This window comes from Phytophthora ramorum (assembly GCF_020800215.1).
Source record: "Phytophthora ramorum isolate Pr-102 chromosome Unknown Phyram_PR-102_s0009, whole genome shotgun sequence".
Lineage (NCBI taxonomy): Eukaryota > Oomycota > Peronosporomycetes > Peronosporales > Peronosporaceae > Phytophthora > Phytophthora ramorum.
In genome coordinates this window covers 697,141-715,345 of record NW_027150655.1, presented here as the reverse complement: position 1 = coordinate 715,345, position 18,205 = coordinate 697,141, and the positions used below count along the sequence as shown (strand labels likewise).

Here is an 18,205-nt window from a genome sequence, read left to right as displayed (position 1 = left end):
GCTTGAGTAAGGCGGAATCCGGAATGATGGTCTAGCAGGAAGGTTTCCCTTTCCCATGATTGGCAGTAATAAATTTATTTCAACCAATTGCATGGCTGAAAGGCATCACCACACGTTTTTCAGTCCCCTCCCATACAAGATTCCAGCAGCAATGCAGCGAGTGATGGCGATGCGTCTGCGGCTGCTGCAGCGGCCCGTACGCGCGGGCATCTCCACCTGCAGCAGCTTCTCCACCAAGACGCAGGAGTTTTCGGACATCGTGTACGGCCAGGACACGGGCGTGCGCACTGTGCAGTTCAACCGGCCAGAGAAGCTAAACGCGCTGACGCTCCCCATGGCACAGCACCTGACCCAGCGCCTGCACAAGATTGAGGTCAACAGCACCGTGAACGCCGTCGTGTTCTCCGGCAATGGGGGCAAGGCCTTCTGCGCCGGCGGCGACATCCGCGCGCTGGCGGACAACGGCAAGGACCCGGCCACGAGGCACGTGGCGCTCGACTTTTTCCGCCACGAGTACCGCCTCAACTATCTGCTGGCAACCACCGAGAAGCCCATCATCTCGTTCCTCAATGGCGTCACCATGGGCGGAGGCGTGGGCCTATCCATGCACGGCAAGTTCGTGGTGGCCACTGAGAAGACGGTGTTCGCTATGCCCGAGACGGCTATCGGCTTCTTCCCGGACGTGGGTGCGTCCTACCTGCTGCCGCGGCTCGGCCGTCGCCTCGTTGAGGGCGAGGACTACGTGGCTGATGTGCTAAAGTCACAGGCGCTCAAGGGACAGGGAGTACGTTGGGAAAAGATCGCTGAGTATTGAGGAGAAAACTGATGATTTGTTTTTATTGTGAATGTTGATGATGGCAGCTTGGCACGTATTTGGCGCTCACTGGTGAGCGTCTCAAGGGCAAGGAGGTCATTGGCCTCGGACTTGCGACCCACTACCTGGAGACGAACGAGTACGAGACGCTGGTGCACCACCTGACAGGCCTCGAGTTCGGCAGACACGTGTCGCAAGAGGAGCGCGATGAGATTATTCACGAGGCTCTGGAGGAGCTGGAGACGGACGACGCCGTCCAGGAGATTGACCCTGGTGAGTTGAGAGTTGAAGCTGTGAGGTTGGTATCTTTGGATTTTGCTAACGATTGGGTTGTTTTGATGGAGTGCAGAATACCTAGAGACGGTTGAATCGGTGTTCGGTGCGCTCAACGAGAACGACACACTGGAGGGCATCTTCGAGCGCTTGGAGGTGAGGTGAAGGCGCTTTTTTCTTTGCTAAGTGGGTGTGCTTTTCTTATCTGGTTTGATCTATGCATTTTCCTAACTACAGAAGCTGAACACGGAGTGGTCGAACGAGACTCTGGCGACGCTTAAGAAGATGTCGCCGCTTAGTTTGAAGGTGACGCTGGAGCAGATGCGACAGGGTGCCGTGAAGACGTGTGCCGAGTGCTTTCAGATGGAGTACCGTATGGCTACGCGCATGATGGAGAACCCAGACTTCTTCGAGGGAGTGCGCTCGGTGGTCGTGGACAAGGATCGCAACCCGAAGTGGACAAAGCGCGACATTACCAAGGTGACGGCTAAGGAGGTGGAGGCATTCTTCAAGCCGCTGGACAAGGACCAGGAGCTGATTCTGTACCCGTCCGCGACGGCAGCGACGGAGAAGGAGGAATAAGACACATCGCTCAGGACGTCATTAAACCTTCAGCTAAGCGCGAGGAACTTCAACAACGAACGAAAAAGGATGCAGCATCTTTCTCGACTAACACACCATACATTTCCTCTGTTGTGCTAAGAAAAGATTCCTGCCAGCGCAATCACTTGGATCGCGGTGCACACTCATTGCTGTTTGCAGGAACTCAGGGGCTATTTTCGAGAAGAACGAGGCGCGTGGCATCATACGGTTTGTATTTATAGTGGTGTGTTTGAATGCTTCATCCTCATGGGCATCGCTGGATTGTATGGCCAGTCTGTGAAGGTGCGAGGTGCCTTGACTGACCTTGTCCATCTACCGTTGCTCAGTTGCATTTAGCCAGGAACTGCCCTGCTTGGTATTGTGCAAGATGATGTCACCCGAGGCGTTCGGCCGTACGCACAAACGCCATGTCACGGATATCGTTCGAGTAGCGCTTGAGCGGAAGGGCGTAATCGGCTTCATCGACGTTCATGACGGGATGACACTGCTCGAGGCACGTACGCTCATTTGGGAAAATGTCGAGGACGCACCGGCCGAGTTTCAGTTTGTTTTGGATGATGGTGCACCTGTGAGTGCCCGACAAGAAGGGACCCAGAAAATCGCGTACTTCTATCCGATGGTGCGCATTCGAGAGCTTCGCAGAACAGCACTATCGCCAGTGTCATCGCCGCGACGGTCAAAGACTGGTATGAATCTTACCGCCACGAGTGCTGGCCCCACACCGGGCTCATCAGAGAAAGTATGTGTGAGCACAGCGTCCGGAGAAGAATTTAATGTATGGATTACTGAAGACTATACATTCCAGCAACTGCGCCGCGATTCCGCTCGGTATTGGAATATTCCTGCTGGCGCGGTTGCACTAGCTGATGGAGAGGGCTGCCTGTGGCCCGAGCAGGCCAGAATTCTGTCGTTGATGAGTGTGGAAAAGCTTCACAACAAAGGAATCATCCTTGAATACAAAGGAGGCACTATCGCTGCGAAGGCTCCAAACAGCGTCAGTTTGAAAGACGCTATGAGTGCTGCGACGGGCGGAGGGAGCAAGCGCCCGGGAACGCGTCGAGGGATTTTAGCTTCAACTCTGTCAATACCTCAGCCACTGGGACTTGCCAGAACCACACAGTCTATGGGGCCCTCCTTTGCACTCCGTCAATCATTGTCAGCGTCTGAACCGGAACCGTTGTCAGGCGAAGCAACGTTTGCTACGCCCTCAACAAACCCTGTGGAAGAACTATGGCGAATTTTCACGTTCTACTGTGTCAATGGGGACAGCATGGAACTTGAGTGTTTGAAAGCCCATCAGTTCAACAAGTTGCTGCGCGATTCGCGAGTTTTGGGGGGGCATTTGACTCCGGCAATGGTGGACATCATTTACACTTCCGAGACAAAAGGAAGGCAGCAAGGATCTGGAAAAATGAACTACGAGGAATTCCTTGATGCGTTAGTGAAAGTAGCAAGAACAGCCCACACTAAGGGAAATCGAGCAAACTGCAGCACCAGCAAACTCCTTTGCGACAGTGAAGAGGAAGACGAACTCTTCCAAAGGTTGGTTATGAACCATATCCTTCCGCTGGCATCTCGGTGGCCCACCAACACTTGGTCACAGCACACTCAGCGCTTGAGGAGGCCTGAAATTGTGTCTTTCATGTCAAAATTTCTTGAGCCACTGGTCGAGATGTTCATGTTCTACGCTAAAAGCTACGTCTTGAACGTCTCTGGAGTCAAGGAGTTCTACATGTCGTATGCTGACTATCAGAGATTTATCAACGACTTCTGCTTCGCCAATCTGCAGATCTCAAGCGTTGAGGCTGCGCATGTTTTTCTGGCGTCTTGCTCAAGTCCTCTCTTTCATGGGGCCCTGTTTGAGGCAGCTGGAGGGGGTCAGGACAAGTCACAGAGTGCAGATTGCAACGAGGCGGCATCGCAAGTCGCAGAAAGCTTGTCGGGATCTGGCTGCAGTGCCGGGATAGCGTCGATTCAGCGAATCCTCGAAAGTGTTGAAGGAGTTGTAGCCTATGCTTTCCCTCAAAACCAAGTGGGGCGTATGTGCATGGGGGTCTCAGCTTTTCTTGATGCTCTGGGACGCATTGGGCTCACCGCTTTCTCGAAAACGCGATCTCTCAAGACGATTCACTGCGTAAAAGGAGTATTCCACCACCTTAGTCGGGGCTTGACACGCTCGAGAGTGCTGGCGATCCTTAAGAACCACGGATCCACTTCGATGCACGCCTCGAAATTTTACTCGGGTAGTGTCGCCTTCAACAACAAGTTTCTGGACATGTGGCGATACGAGGGCTCACCCGACTATCTTACTCTTGACAGTATGATTGGTTATCCAGGATCTCCAGACGCAAAGATGATGTCTTCCGGTCTGACTGCAGGATTCTCTACGGGCACCGAAGCCATCGTATCCAGCACTGGTGCACCGTTCGTTGGCAACACGAATCGCCGGGTCTTCTCAGCTCCGTTCTCGTCTTCGACACCTTTCAACGACAAATGCGTACCAAATGGTAGCGGACGTGGACGTGAAGCTCTTGATCGGCTTGTACGCAATGCGTTCCTTCGCAACGCCATTACGGCAAATGAGCAAAATACGTCACTACCTGTACAGCGGGCCTCTGAAGAAATGTTGACCGGGCAACCCATCGACCCGTCTTGCAGAATACCGGAACATCTCGTAGATTCTACAATTCTTGATGAAATCAAGAAACAGGAGCAGAGAGCGGTTGACCCACCAGCTATTGTACCTGAGACTATGTTATCCAGAGTACCGGAGAAGTCTGACAGCAAGCGATCCGTTGATGAGATATCCGCGGTCGACACGAGGCAAGCGACACTTCCCAGCACTGATCGTACTCGATCCCCTCCTCGAAGTCCAAGTTTGCAGGTGCGAACAACCACGACTTCGATATCTCCTCCACCTTCACCACAGGGGAAGGCTCCATTGCGCCAGGAAGACGAGAAAGTCTTCTTTGAAAGTATTTTGCTGAAGGGTGGCGTTTTCAAGAAGTATGGGCAGTGGGGAAACCCGCATAGACGCTTCGTCTGGTGCTCGAAGGACTTCGACGCAATCTACTGGAGGCCGCTTAACAAAAAGAGCAACCTGACAAAAGATAGCATCACAGTCGCCTCGATGGTGTCTGTGCTACCTGGAAACTCAACTCGCACACGATACGCCTTCATGAAACACTTATCTGAAGGTAAGCTCGAGGGTCTTCAATATTTGCGATGGCATCTGCCACCATGATAAACTCACTGCTTTGCTTTTCATCTTGACAGATAAAGCACTGAGCCGATGCTACTCGGTTATGTCCGAGGATCGACGTCTGGACCTGGAGGCTGACTCGGAAGCTACGCGTGATTTGTGGACGAGTGCACTCGTGTTCCTGATGAGAGAGTATCGGACTCGATCAGTCATGAAGACCTAACTTATTAGACAGCAAGCATACCATTCCGTGTGGTACAACTAAAAGTGAAATGAATTCTTCAACCTTTTCGTTCACTCATACGAGCAACGAATTGATACAGATACGTGAATTGAAGATCTCACCTTCAGGCAGCCATACACAGCTTAGTCGGTCTTCAGGCACTTGTCGAGGGCCGAGAACTCCGAGTAGAACGCAGTGAACCAGTCCATCGTCTTGACCAGATCCTCCGTACCGCACATCTCGCGGATGCTGTGCATGCTCAGCTGCGCAAGACCAACGTCGATCGTGCGAATGCCCGTGTTGGTCGACAGGATGGGCCCAATGGTCGATCCGCAGCCAGTGTCCTGACGCACTACGAACTCCTGGATGTCGACATTGTGGCGGCGCGCCAGTTCCTTCATCAGGAAGGCGGACGTGCCGCTCGTAGCATAGCGCTCATTGGCATTGTATTTGATCACGGGACCAGCGTGAATAGCGGGGCGGTGGTTCTGCTCGTGCTTTTCGGAGTAGTTTGGGTGCACGCCGTGAGCCATATCAGCCGACACCATGAATGACTTTCTAGCGGCCACGCCGCAGAGCTCACCCTGTGCCACACGCTCGGCCACCGACTGCATGAAGTTAGACCCCGCGCCCATGAGCGACTGCGACCCCACTTCCTCATTGTCAAACAGCGCAGCGACGCGGACGTTTTCGTCATCCGCCAAGTTGTCCAGCGACTTGATCAGCGACTGCGTCGCCAGCCACGAGCAACACAGGTTGTCGAGTCTGGGCGAGAAGATGAACTCCTCCAACACACCGCCGACGTTGGCTCCCTGAGTGTCGAACAGGCACAGCTCGAAATCGCAGATTTGGTCGATCTTGACGTCCAGTTCCTTGGCAATGAGCTGCAGTAGCACTGACGAGTGCTTGGTCTTGGGCTGGTCTTTGTCGTCCGTAGTGGCCTCGAGCTGGGCGCGTGCGGCCGAAGCGATCACGGGCCGTAGGTGCGTCTCCTTGTTGAACTTGAATCCCTCCGACACGTTGCGGTCCAAGTGGATGGCGAGCGTAGGGATGCGCATGATGGGGCGGTTCACGAGCAGCAGCTTGGACTGGAAGCTGGCGTCGCTCTCGCGCACGATGACGCGGCCCGCGAGGCCCAAGTCGCGGTCGAACCACGTGTGGAAGAGGCCGCCGCCGTACGTCTCGACGCCCACCTGCAGCCAGCCCTGCGACTCGATGTTGGAGACGGGCTTGACCTTGAGGCACGGGCTGTCTGTGTGCGCGCCGATGACGTGGAAGCCGTTGCCGCGCTGGTACCTGCCGCCGACGGCGAAGGCCACGATGGCCGACTGGTTGCGGGTCACGTAGTACTTGCCGTTGGGCTGCACAATGTCCTTCCACGAGTCCTCCTCGCGCAGCTGCGTGAAGCCGGCGGCTGTGAGCGTCTGCACGGTCTCGTAGACGGCGTGGAAGGGCGACGGGCTCTTGTTGATGAACTGCAGGAACGCGCCCACAGTCTGCGGTGTGCGCGGGGACAGAGCGAGCTTGGCCATGGTGAATACGAAGTCCAGAGTGGTGGTCTTGAGCCCCACGACGCAAATGCGGAAGTGATGCGAGATCACAAAAGATCGGTCTGATAGGATGGGTACGCGAAAGGTACACATGTATTATGAGAGGTTCCCCGACTGGGAAAACGTATTTAGAAAATTGCACTTGAACGGGTTATAGGGTTTCAGGTAATGCCGTAGACGAGATGAGTGCGTCGCTGCCGACCTACAGCGGGATGTTGCCGTGTTTCTTCCACGGGTTCTTGACGTCCTTGGTCTCCAGCACGTCCAGGTCCTCGCAGATGTGGCGGCGAGTGTTCACGGGCTCGATGATGTCGTCCACGAAACCGCGCTGGGCCGCGACCTGCGAACAAACAGAGAGACGTCAGTTGAGTAGCAACGACACACAAACGCAGCAAGCGCACCATGGGGTTGGCAAACTTCTTCTCGTAGTCGGCAGTGTTCTCTTCCACGTTCTGTCCGCGGAAAATGATTTCCACCGCGCCCTTGGCTCCCATGACGGCGATCTCGGCCGACGGCCACCTGGTGAGAAACAGGACAAATGCTATCACATGCACTCCAGCCAGAGAAGTAGAAATCGCAAGCCACTTACGCGTAGTTGATGTCGCCGCGGAGGTGCTTGGAGCTCATAACGTCGTAGGCGCCACCGTACGCCTTGCGCGTGATGATCGTGATCTTGGGCACCGTCGCCTCGGCATACGCGTACAGCAGCTTGGCTCCATGACGGATAATTCCGCCGTACTCCTGGTCCGTGCCCGGCAGGAAGCCCGGCACATCCACAAGAGTGACGATGGGAATGTTGAACGAGTCGCAGAAGCGCACGAAGCGCGCACCCTTCACAGACGAGTTGATGTCCAAGCAGCCAGCGAGTTCCATGGGCTGGTTCGCAACAATACCCACGACGCGGCCTTCCATGCGGCCGAAGCCGACGAGGATGTTCTTGGCGTAATCTGGCATGATCTCGAAGAAGTCGAACGAGTCCACGAGCTGGTGGATGATGTCCTTCATGTTGTACGGCACGTTCGGGTCCGGCGGCACGATGCTCTCGAGCGTGGGCACGGGGCGGTTGCGGTCGTCATCCGACTTGCGCACAGGCGGCTTCTCCTTGTTGTTGAGCGGTAGGAAGTCGAAGAATCGGCGCATCTCTCGAATCGCCTCCACGTCGTTATCAAACGCGCAGTGTGCTACACCGGACGTCTTGGTATGGGTCGCAGCGCCTCCCAGTTCCTCCTGCGTCACTTCTTCGTTCGTCACAGTCTTGACCACATCTGGGCCCGTCACAAACATGTACGACGAGTCCCGACACATGAAAATGAAGTCCGTCATGGCTGGCGAATACACGGCGCCTCCCGCACACGGTCCCATGACCATCGTCAGCTGAGGAACAACCCCCGACGCCAGCACATTCAACTGGAAGATGTCCGCGTATCCTGCCAGCGAGGCCACGCCTTCTTGAATGCGGGCACCACCCGAGTCGTTGAGTCCTATAACGGGCGCGCCCAATTCCATGGCCTTGTTCATGATCTTGACGATCTTCTCAGCGTACGTCTCTGACAAACTCCCGCCGAAGACGGTGAAATCCTGGCTGAAAACGAACGTCAAGCGGCCGTTGATCAGTCCTCGGCCAGTGACGACGCCGTCTCCCGGATATTGCTGCGTCTCCATTCCAAAGTCCGAGCAGCGGTGCGACTTGAGCATGTCGAACTCGCGGAACGTGCCCGAGTCCAGCAGCAGCTCCAGGCGCTCGCGGGCCGTGAGTTTCCCCTTCTCGTGCTGCTTGGCCACGCGTGCGGCGCCGCCACCCTCAAGCGCTCGTTGTCGTGCCTGCTGGAGCTCGTCCTTGAACGCGAGCTTACGCGCCGCGGGCGTGAGGATGGGGGAGGCTGCGTCGTCCACGAGCGCGCTCATCCACCGCGCGTGGAGCTGCATTGCAACGGCGTCAAATACTAGCAGAGGTGCGGCTAGGCAAGACACGTACGAGGGGCTGCCGCAGCAGGCGGAGCTGTCTAGAGGCCAGCATGGCAAGAGGTGGCGTCGTCCACGGAGCCAACACAAATCCGAAGTGATGCTCGGATCCACAGGTTCAAGTGCGGGTCGGAAAGGACTTGGGTTTTGTATGCTGGAATTGGGCCCACTGACCCATGGGTCGGCTGGTGACAGCGCCGTCAAGTTGAAGTTGCCTTTTGCATGTTTGACAGGAACTGCACGAGGCGACAGAGCTGTGTTTGCTGCTGCAGGGAAGGCATTTGCTGCTGCAGCAGCAGGAGGCATCGCTCGTCCGGTGGGCTCTTGTTTGTCTTCTTGACACCGTCAATGGATGGGCGGGGTTAAAACTGCCTGCAACGCAATGTTCGCTCAAGTACAGATAGAATCTTCGGACCGAGATGGCTACATCTTCCCAGACTGGCAATGCCAGCATGCTCCAAGAACATTGGCCACATAACATATTATGCTCTCACCTTGGTTCAGTCGAAGAGCTTGGGCACACAAGCCCACAAGTTTGTGCAGCAAATGGTTCCAGGATTCATGAAGCAAGTTCAGCGGAATAACCAGCGCATTGGGATGACGGCGGAGTAAAACAGTGTACGCATCTCGAGTGCGAGAAACATATTCTGTGTTATGCCATAGAATCGAGTGCACGCGCACATAGCTCAACTCTCATCGCCTAGCATCTACGGATTCCAACTCATGTCAAGCCACGGTCAGTGCTGTCGGTCTCGTATCGCCACATGCAGGAAGTAGAGCACCTCGGCGGCTGTGGGGCGATTGAGCGGGCTCACAATCGCGCAGCTCTCAACGAAGCGAACCATGTCAGGATCCATGTTCGGGGAGAGGCGAACACGTAACTTCCCCACAGACACCATCTGCAGTAGCGCCGTATCCGGAAGTGGGCGACCACTATTGCTGCTGCCCTCCTTTCCACGTCTGGAAAAACTGTCACTTACCAGGCGCTTGTTCCCTTAGCTCGCTCCGTGTGAGTCCGCGCAACATATTGCTCTCGACGCGCCGCTCGTTGCTCCAACGGTCTCTGCCACAACCATACCAGCAACGCTTGGGTCCAACGTGACATGGCTTCCGGATTGTCGAACACTCTTGGATCCAACGTGACAATGCGCAATTTTCAGCTCACCGAAGTCACTTCTCCGGCGGGCTCCTGTCCACATTGGAACGGGATTATGAGAGCTGTCTGCTTCACCAAACTGTTAGTTGCTGCGTACAAAGAGAAACGAGTTGACAGCTCTCGACAGAGTTGAGCTCGGTAATGAGACTGAAGGCAAAGGGTACACAGCTATCGCTCGGTGGATGGTTGAGCGGAGAATCGAATTGAACCCGTTGCAAAAATATCCAAACGGCTTTGCGTCACTGGACCCACGGAAGGCGCTGTTCCTTCCAGTTTCCCCCACTCGCTTATTTGCACCCCGAAAGAGCGCCACCAGAGAAGGCCAAATGGAATCGCTTAGCTGGAGGGGATATCGGTGGCTATGGCTGCTTGTCATGTACACGGCTTTCGTCGCTGTGGCAGCGCAGGACAGCAGTGAGTACTCCGTTGGATGATATGGCTAGGAACAAGACTTATAGCTGGTTCCTCAAACACAGGTTCAGGTTCTATCGTCACAACCACACCTCTAGCAACGACAGCACCTCCGGTAACTACCCCTTCAACTACCCCTCCAGCAACGGATCCTCCGACAACCGCCCCTCTGGAGACAGAACCTCCCGTGACGGATCCTCCCGAGACTGACCCTCCCGAGACAGAACTTCCCGTGACGAATCCCCCAGCAACTGACCCTCCCGCAACTACCTCTCCAGCAACGGATTCTCCGATAACTACTTCTGCAGCAACTGATCCTCCCGCAACTACCCCTCCAGCAACGGATTCTCCGACAACTACTTCTCCAGCAACTGATCCTCCCGCAACTACCTCTCCAGCAACGGATTCTCCGACAACTACTTCTCCAGCAACGAAGCCTCCGGTAACGAAGCCACCAACAACAAACCCCCCAGCAACAAGTCCCACGGTGACAGAAGCCCCGGATGCAGAATCACCAGCAACAGACCCTCCTGGGACGACATCTCCAGCCGCGACATCCCCGCCAATTACTACGGCAGCGCCTATTGCAAAAACACCCGCTACTCCAACTCCTACAACAAAGGCTCCAACCACCAGTGCTCCTGTGGTGGAGCATTATAATTCATCCACGTTGCCCCCGGGAGTGGATACGAGTCTGCTCAACGGCTCGGAGCTAGTTGCTGTGAAAGTCACAGAAACATCGCTGGGGAACGGCACCACATCCTATAGTTACGTGGTCATCTCCAAGACTGGGGACACAGAGAAAACCATCGTTTTGAGTCCTGTAGTCAGCAACCAAGGCACTACGGATCAATCGGACAGCTCTTTGTCCGACGCCAACACTTATTCCAAGTCGTCCAGGTCCCTTGGAATCGGAGCAATTATCGGGATCATCATAGGGGCCGTCGTCTTGATGCTCGTGCTGTTTGCATTCTTCTTCGCAAAGCGACAGCGCACCAAACACCGGCCAAGCGATGCGTCTTTGGAAGACGTTTTAGAGTCGCCAGTCGTTGGGAAGAATGTGTGGCAGGGTCGCTCACCAGCAGGAACAGAGTAGATAGCATTCTTTACTGATCAAAGGCAGATCAGGTCAAAAAAGATCACAAACAGAAAAAGCACGTATATTGTCGCATGATTACGCTTTATACGATTGCGAACACACCCGTCTTTACATGGTACTGCCGTAGCCAGTCGTCTCGCCTGCTCTAAAAAACAGCGTGGCGGACAAAGTCAGCATCAGTCCAACATTCGCCGCGGAGACACCAAGCACGAGGAGACTCGAAGCGCGCCGAAGCAGCAGGAGTCCGGAAGCGCCGCGGAGATCGAAAGCGCCCCCGTGGACACTGGAGAGTCACTGGGAGCTTGTTTATTGGATACACGGTACGTTTTGCTTCATATTTCACTTGTTACAGTGGCCTGATAGACTAACTCATGCAATGTTTAATTATACGCTTGTTTGCTTATAGTCTAAAGAGATAAATATCACACCTCGACTTCTTTCTCTCGTCGCTTGTTTGGTTCTTGTCGCTGCATACTGCTGCGACTTGTATACTTGTATGTATTGGATTTATATTGGTGTGCATTTGGCGGGTTGTGTTGATGTTCTGTAGCCTATTGGTGTGGGTCCTCTGTAACCTAAAGGTGTGGGTATTCTGTAGCCTTTTGGCGTGGAACCTGTAGCCTGATGGTGTTGAGCCTGTAGCCTACTGGCGTTGAACGTTAGACTACCATGCAATAAGACACTAGCATTTTAATGGCAGAGATATTAAGCAATTAGACCAACGATGTACACAACCTTATCTGTATTCGCCTTTAGAATAGCTGTGAGTACACTCTGCAAATGCCTAGATGCGCCTGGAGCAGCGTTGGCCCCGCAGCTCTCGCTGCAGTGCTGCAACATCAGCCCTGTCTAGGTTAGAGACTGGCTCCCACGTGGGCATCCACTGGACCTGCACTTCAACCTCACCTTCGACGTAACGCTGCCCCAAAAGCGCCATGAATGGGTATTCCCCTCCACCGGTTGCAGGGAACACTCTGAGCCTTGAACTGTCGCGCTCACGGCGATGATCGGGAGCCGGTGGAGTGCTTGGACGCGATGCCGGTGGGGTTGGAGGCACCGGAGGGTTTCTTGGGCTCGTCGTATTGGCTTCAATATGTAGCTGGCGGGGCTGCATCTCCGGCTCGGCTTGTGCTTCTTCTACGTCTTGGCCTTCTTGGGGTCCTCGCAAAACCTGAGGATTTAGAAATCGTTTCAACTCGTCGAGCGTAATACGCCGTAGAGGTATTTGATCGAGAATAGCCCTTGCCGACGCAAGAAGCTCACCCGTATCGGTAGCATTATGTAGCTCGTGCAGAAGCCTGCTTCGCAGATAGCGGCTTGCTTGGTCGCTCATGTAACGGCCTTGAGGTCGAAGGTGAAGGACGCAGGCCTGGCGGAATGCCTTTCGATCTGACATGGTCAGACGGGCGGGCTAAAGGCGAATGCATATTTTTTCGCGAACAGCAAAATCTGCGTAGTGCAGAAATGAGTGGATCAGAAAAGTCAATTTTATATTAGATTTAATTATACTGGAAGGCAAACCTATAATTTAAGGCGGCAGCTGTTATAAGCATAGCATACTGTCTACTCCTGGCCAACGATATACTGGATATTATGCTCGGTGCTGTTATACTGAAGCGTTGTCGACTGTATATTTCTGGTCAATGCAAAAACGTTTTTTAAAGACGATGTTGTATTGTATCCTAGATATTACAGGCCTATTTGTTCATCCCAATACAAAACACTCCGTTAAGACTACGCTGCCGTACAAAACTATTTGTAAACGATATATTCCTGGCCTATCGACTCTCTCCAATGTAAAATGTTGTATTAAGAGCACTGCTGTTTTACTTGGGTTTTCTATACTGCGTATTACTGGCCTATTTGTTCATCCCAATACAAAATACTCCGTTAAGACTACGCTGCCGTACAAAATTATTTATAAACGATATATTCCTGGCCTATCGACTCTCTCCAATGTAAAATGTTGTATTAAGAGCACTGCTGTTTTACTTGGGTTTTCTATACTGCGTATTACTGGCCTATTTGTTCATCCCAATACAAAACACTCCGTTAAGACTACGCTGCCGTACAAAATTATTTATAAACGATATATTCCTGGCCTATCGACTCTCTCCAATGTAAAATGTTATATTAAGAGCACTGCTGTTTTACTTGGGTTTTCTATACTGCGTATTACTGGCCTATTAGATCACTCCAAAGCTATTTGTTCAGTACTGCGTCGATACGGACAAACGTTTGTTCATATTGAAACTGCACAGTAGAGTGCCACTCACCCTAGAAATGAGAGGCCACCAAGCACTCTGGAAGTTTGCGGAGGGCAGCGGAAGTGCCTTCGCTCAGCTGTACTCTCGGAAACGACAGTCCCTCGTCGGAGACGACCTAGTCGTTAGCGACACTAAGTGGCTATGCAGTCGAGGCGGCTTGGCGCTGCGGAGATCGTGGCTTTCGATTCCAGAGCCCACTCGTATCAATTTGATGAAAGAAACCCCTGACTCTTCTTTTCCCTTTACGACTTCAGGGATTATCGATGAGAGGCGCCTGAACAGACGTACATCCTTACGATCCATGAAGAAGGTGAAAAGGAAGCCGAAGGCCAAGTTGATCAGAGAATCCTGTTCTGCAACTTCCCACTCCGTTCAAGTGCCTTCATCTGCAACGGTTGGAGATAATCTGAAGCAGCAATTTCGAACTGCGCGCACTCGCTACTACGAAATAGTAGCGAGTGAAGAGCTCGTGCGCATGCAGATTTCATACAACAACGGAAGTTTCGCGGGAGTTCTTGAGGCTCTACTCAGAAGCATCGAAGGAGCTGTCCATGTTGCAAAGTATAAAGATCGATCGACCACTTCTGATGAGGCGTTTAACACAATAGCTTCGAGATTATGTGATGTATTTGCCATCGTCAGAGCGACAACGATGGAGGGACCAGATCCGACAAGCGATGGCCCGAGCGAGGAATTTGCGCTGGCGAGACTGAGCCAGGCTTACGCGCGATACCGAGAATCAGTAGCAAGGATGAAGGCTTCAGCAGACTACAACGCGGATCTCGATGCTCCACTACTATCATATGGCTACCCGTGGTTTGGCCAAGCTCAACCTGCGGACAACACCCCCAATAGATAGTACAACGTAATAAGCGCGAACACACACTAAAACTAAACGCTTGTGTTGATTTCCAATACATTCTTAGTAAATGGAGTCGGATTCGCTACGGATTGCATAATCTTCGTTTTCGGAGCTATCGTAAGGAATTCCAGCCTGTAATACCCGAGAAAGGCTTTCAGGCGCTGATGAATCCCGGCTCCGAACAACCAGTCTTCTAGAGTCACTTCGAATCAAATTCAGCTCACCATCATCACTGGAATCGTCAGCAATGCCGTCTTGAAGATTATTGGTTGTCATATCGGGGGTGATGTCAGGAAGCTGAACAGGCCGAGGGAGTCTGATCGGCGGTCGTTGAGGTTGTCTAGCTCTTCCATACTCAATATCAGATTTAAGATTTGCGTATCGACGGGCTAATTTCTCGATGCTAGCAGCGAAGTCGGGCAGGTTAGTATGTGACCCCGGAATGGCTGCGTTCAATTCGCGATTGAAACGCTCTAGCGGGTTGTTGGTCCTACTCACGACATTGCGCGTGTACGGCTCCACATTCCAAAGTTTCGGCGGAAATTTGACAATCCATGTTCGCTGGAAATACCCCCAGAACTCGTTCCACTTGTCCATTGAATAGACTAAGCCTGCTGCGACACACTTATCTGCAATGTGGGACTTCACCCAGGTCACGCCTTGCTTCTCCACTTTCATCTGAGGTACTACGGTTAACATATCCAATACCCCACTCCTCATTGCAATTCTAGACTCGGCTTCAGGAATTCTGTACTTCTTCATTTTCCTCTTGCACGCCTGTTTGAAATGGAACAGACACCCAATTGGTGCTGCATTCGGGTAATGATCTCGAACAGCTTTAATCAATCCGGCCTCAAAATCACAGTAAACGAACTCAGGATCCATACATTCGTCGGTGAAATCGAATATGAGTCGCATTGCGTGGAAATACACAGCGTATTTTTTAGAAGTACAGAGAACGAAAGCACAAGGATAGTATCCCTTGGTCGCTGGATCGTACGTGGTGAATACAAGACACTGCTTGAACCGTGACGGAACACAACGAAAAGTGCCATCAATGAATACGGATGTCTTCTTTTGCTTCAACATATTGAGAAGAACAGGGTGACCCCAGCCGAGTAGACGCTCGCGAGTCTTGCTGGCTTTGTCGTAGTAGGAAAAGTGAAAGAGGTGGAAATTTGTGTCTGTAGCCGTCCCATCTTCTGCAAGGACCTGAGACCATGGTGAAACTTCAATCTGACCAAACACAGACCCACCAAATTCTTCAGCGCGCACACGGTTAACACGACGGAGCACGTACTCACGTGTCAAGCCTACAGTCCCTGTAGTTTGATCGCGCGTGCCATAAAATTTCGCTCTTACCATCTCCCAAATACTGGATCTAGTAGCCGTTAAAGTGACAGCCATCCTATCCACTTCCCGCTTCATTGCCAGAGTGACGTCTCGCACAATGCTGGGCTGATCATCCTCGGCATCCGCATCTCCAGCAAAACGTCCACAAGTATGGGCGACAAAGTTTGTGTACCTTTGTAGACGAAAAACAAAATCACATTTCCCCTTACACTGTAATCGATAGTGACTGCATCTGTACGACAACTTCGCCATGGATTTGTTTGCGCGTGTATACTTGTACCCACCGATCCATCGAGTGGTTCGACCAGTTCTGCGGTTAGACTCTGTATCCATATTGCGATTTCCGTCGTCATCATCGTGGAGGCCAGCAGTGAAACCCACTTCGTCAAAATCACAGAACCCAAATTCAAAATCAGCGTCAAAATTACTCGAGTTATCGTCACGCGGTTCACTTAGCGAGTTCTCAGAACTTGATGCAGGGTTCAGTAAGAAATTCATATTTAATTGTGTGGAAAGGAGGGTTGCATTTTCCGTCGTAAGCACAGCGACTTGTCGGGCTGTATTGGCTTGTGTATGAGGTAGCATCAGTGTGTCTGGACAAGTGCACAATGTTAGCCTCCTATGTAATCCATAAGCGTTCCAGCAACATATTTTACCGATAGGAGAATTGCTTGACTCTGTAGACTGCTGTTGAGATGATGGTCTTGAAGTTGTCGCAGGTGGTGCATGGGGCTGAAGCCTGGCCGATCGACGCAGGCGAGGCCTCATTATCTCCACCAAAGACGCGGCGCAAAACTCTGCTAGGTGAGGAATACCCGGGAAAAGAAAGAATGAGAGAATCGTTTAAGAGGCGTCCGTTATATACTGTCGTTCTATATGTCTGTTGCCAGCGTCGCTTGATCCCGGGCGGTTAATGAGGTGTCTCTTAGCCGATGGGCGGTTAACAGCATTTCTGCTTACTCAGAAATGTTCTGTATGCGCATTTCCATAAACTACTTTTGCACTCCGCAGATTTCGTCCTGCAGTACCAGCTGCATGGCGTGTTTATTTCCTGACCTAACTTGACCTGATCTACCAATGACCTGTTTTGCGCTCTTCCACAGAGTATCGGGATCTGACTAGAACGACTGCGAACTCGCGTTCTTCGGGAGGTTCAATGCCAAATAGCAGTAGTCACCGAGCTACTTTGTGGGAGGACCCGATCATTCTGGCGTCTCGGATCCCCATCGACCGCGTTGAGTTGGGAGACGTCATCGGTCGCGGGGCTTTCGGTGAGGTCCATCGTGGACGCTATCGAGACCAAGATGTCGCCATCAAGACGCTTTTGCCCGAGAAGCGCAAGGATCTAGCGCATATTCAGGCATTCCTGTCGGAGGTGCGGATTATGGCGACGATGGAGCACCCACAAGTTGTGCAGTTCATCGGTGTAGCCTGGGAGTCCCTGAGCGAAGTGTATTGCGTGACTGAGTTCATGGGCGGCGGTGATCTGCGCACGCTGCTGATAGACTACCTGGCTAGCGGCGTCCCGCAAGGAATGGACAACAACAAGATGAAAATCGCGTACCAGGTGGCACACGCCTTGACGTACTTGCACTCGCTGGAGCCTATGGTGTTGCATCGTGATCTGAAGTCGCGCAACATTTTGCTGACAGAGTCACTGGACGCCAAGATCACCGACTTCGGGGCCTCACGCATTCGGTCAGACGCGTCCATGACCTCCGGTGTAGGAAGCGCGTTGTGGATGGCACCGGAAGTTATGATGGGTAGGCATTACGACGAGAAGGCGGACGTATTCTCTCTTGGCGTGGTGCTCTCGGAGCTGGACACGCACGAGATACCGTACTCTCATGCAAAGGAGGGCAGCAGCAATAGTGGTCGCCCACTTCCGGATACGGCGCTGCTGCAGATGGTGTCTGTGGGGAAGTTACGTGTTCGCCTCTCCCCGAACATGGATCCTGACATGGTTCGCTTCGTTGAGAGCTGCGTGAGTGTGAGCCCGAACGATCGTCCTACGGCCGCCGAGGTGCTCTACTTTCTGCATGTGGCGATACGAGACCGACAGTACTGATTAACGAGCGATCTAGGCGTGAAACCGGAAGCAGGCTTGCAAACTAAGAAGATTAAGCGCACCTGGGCGCAGCAACGATTAAACTGGACAAGGATTCCCACAGCTTGCGCTGTATTTTCACAAATTCCATTAAAAACTTCCCAACGTTTTATTTCTTGACCAAGAATTGCCAACTGCGGCCAGTCCTAAACACCACCGTTTTGATGATGTCACCAAAAGGAAAATCCGCCTTCGTTTGTTGATGCCTAAAGTGTCCAGGTTACACCTTCTAGGAGTGTTTGGTTTGCACCAGACTACGGCGCTGTTTGGCTTGATCTAATAGTTTTCTGCGGACAGGATCCGCACAGACAAGACAACACCTT

The 18,205-nt window shown here is 52.7% G+C and overlaps 4 protein-coding genes across 5 annotated transcripts; 2 read left to right on the top strand and 2 right to left on the bottom strand.

Moving 5' to 3' along the window:
• Nucleotides 1-151: 151 nt before the first annotated feature.
• On the top strand, nt 152-1,669 carry KRP23_9939 (3-hydroxyisobutyryl-CoA hydrolase, mitochondrial; the record flags this gene model as incomplete). Its single annotated transcript, XM_067895557.1, has 4 exons — nt 152-784; nt 862-1,087; nt 1,164-1,243; nt 1,325-1,669. 4 exons carry the CDS (start codon nt 152-154, stop codon nt 1,667-1,669), a joined length of 1,284 nt encoding a protein of 427 aa, XP_067741762.1.
• Nucleotides 1,670-2,057: 388 nt separating this feature from the next.
• Nucleotides 2,058-5,115, top strand: KRP23_9938 (uncharacterized protein; the record flags this gene model as incomplete). 2 transcript variants are annotated; one of them, XM_067895556.1, is made up of 2 exons in its annotated part: nt 2,058-4,887; nt 4,967-5,115. In XM_067895556.1, the coding sequence occupies 2 exons, from the start codon at nt 2,058-2,060 to the stop codon at nt 5,113-5,115; spliced, it is 2,979 nt and encodes a 992-aa protein (XP_067741761.1). The 2 variants fall into 2 exon arrangements, with proteins under 2 accessions (XP_067741761.1, XP_067741760.1); XM_067895555.1 differs by having other exon boundaries at nt 3,363-4,887.
• A 143-nt stretch (nt 5,116-5,258) lies between these two features.
• On the bottom strand, nt 5,259-6,758 carry KRP23_9937 (putative aspartyl aminopeptidase; the record flags this gene model as incomplete). Its single annotated transcript, XM_067895554.1, has 1 exon — nt 5,259-6,758. The coding sequence occupies one exon, from the start codon at nt 6,756-6,758 to the stop codon at nt 5,259-5,261; it is 1,500 nt and encodes a 499-aa protein (XP_067741759.1).
• Nucleotides 6,759-6,867: 109 nt separating this feature from the next.
• Nucleotides 6,868-8,682, bottom strand: KRP23_9936 (Propionyl-CoA carboxylase beta chain, mitochondrial; the record flags this gene model as incomplete). The annotated part of the gene is made up of 4 exons (XM_067895553.1): nt 6,868-7,005; nt 7,067-7,184; nt 7,255-8,585; nt 8,641-8,682. The coding sequence occupies 4 exons, from the start codon at nt 8,680-8,682 to the stop codon at nt 6,868-6,870; spliced, it is 1,629 nt and encodes a 542-aa protein (XP_067741758.1).
• Nucleotides 8,683-18,205: the final 9,523 nt, after the last annotated feature.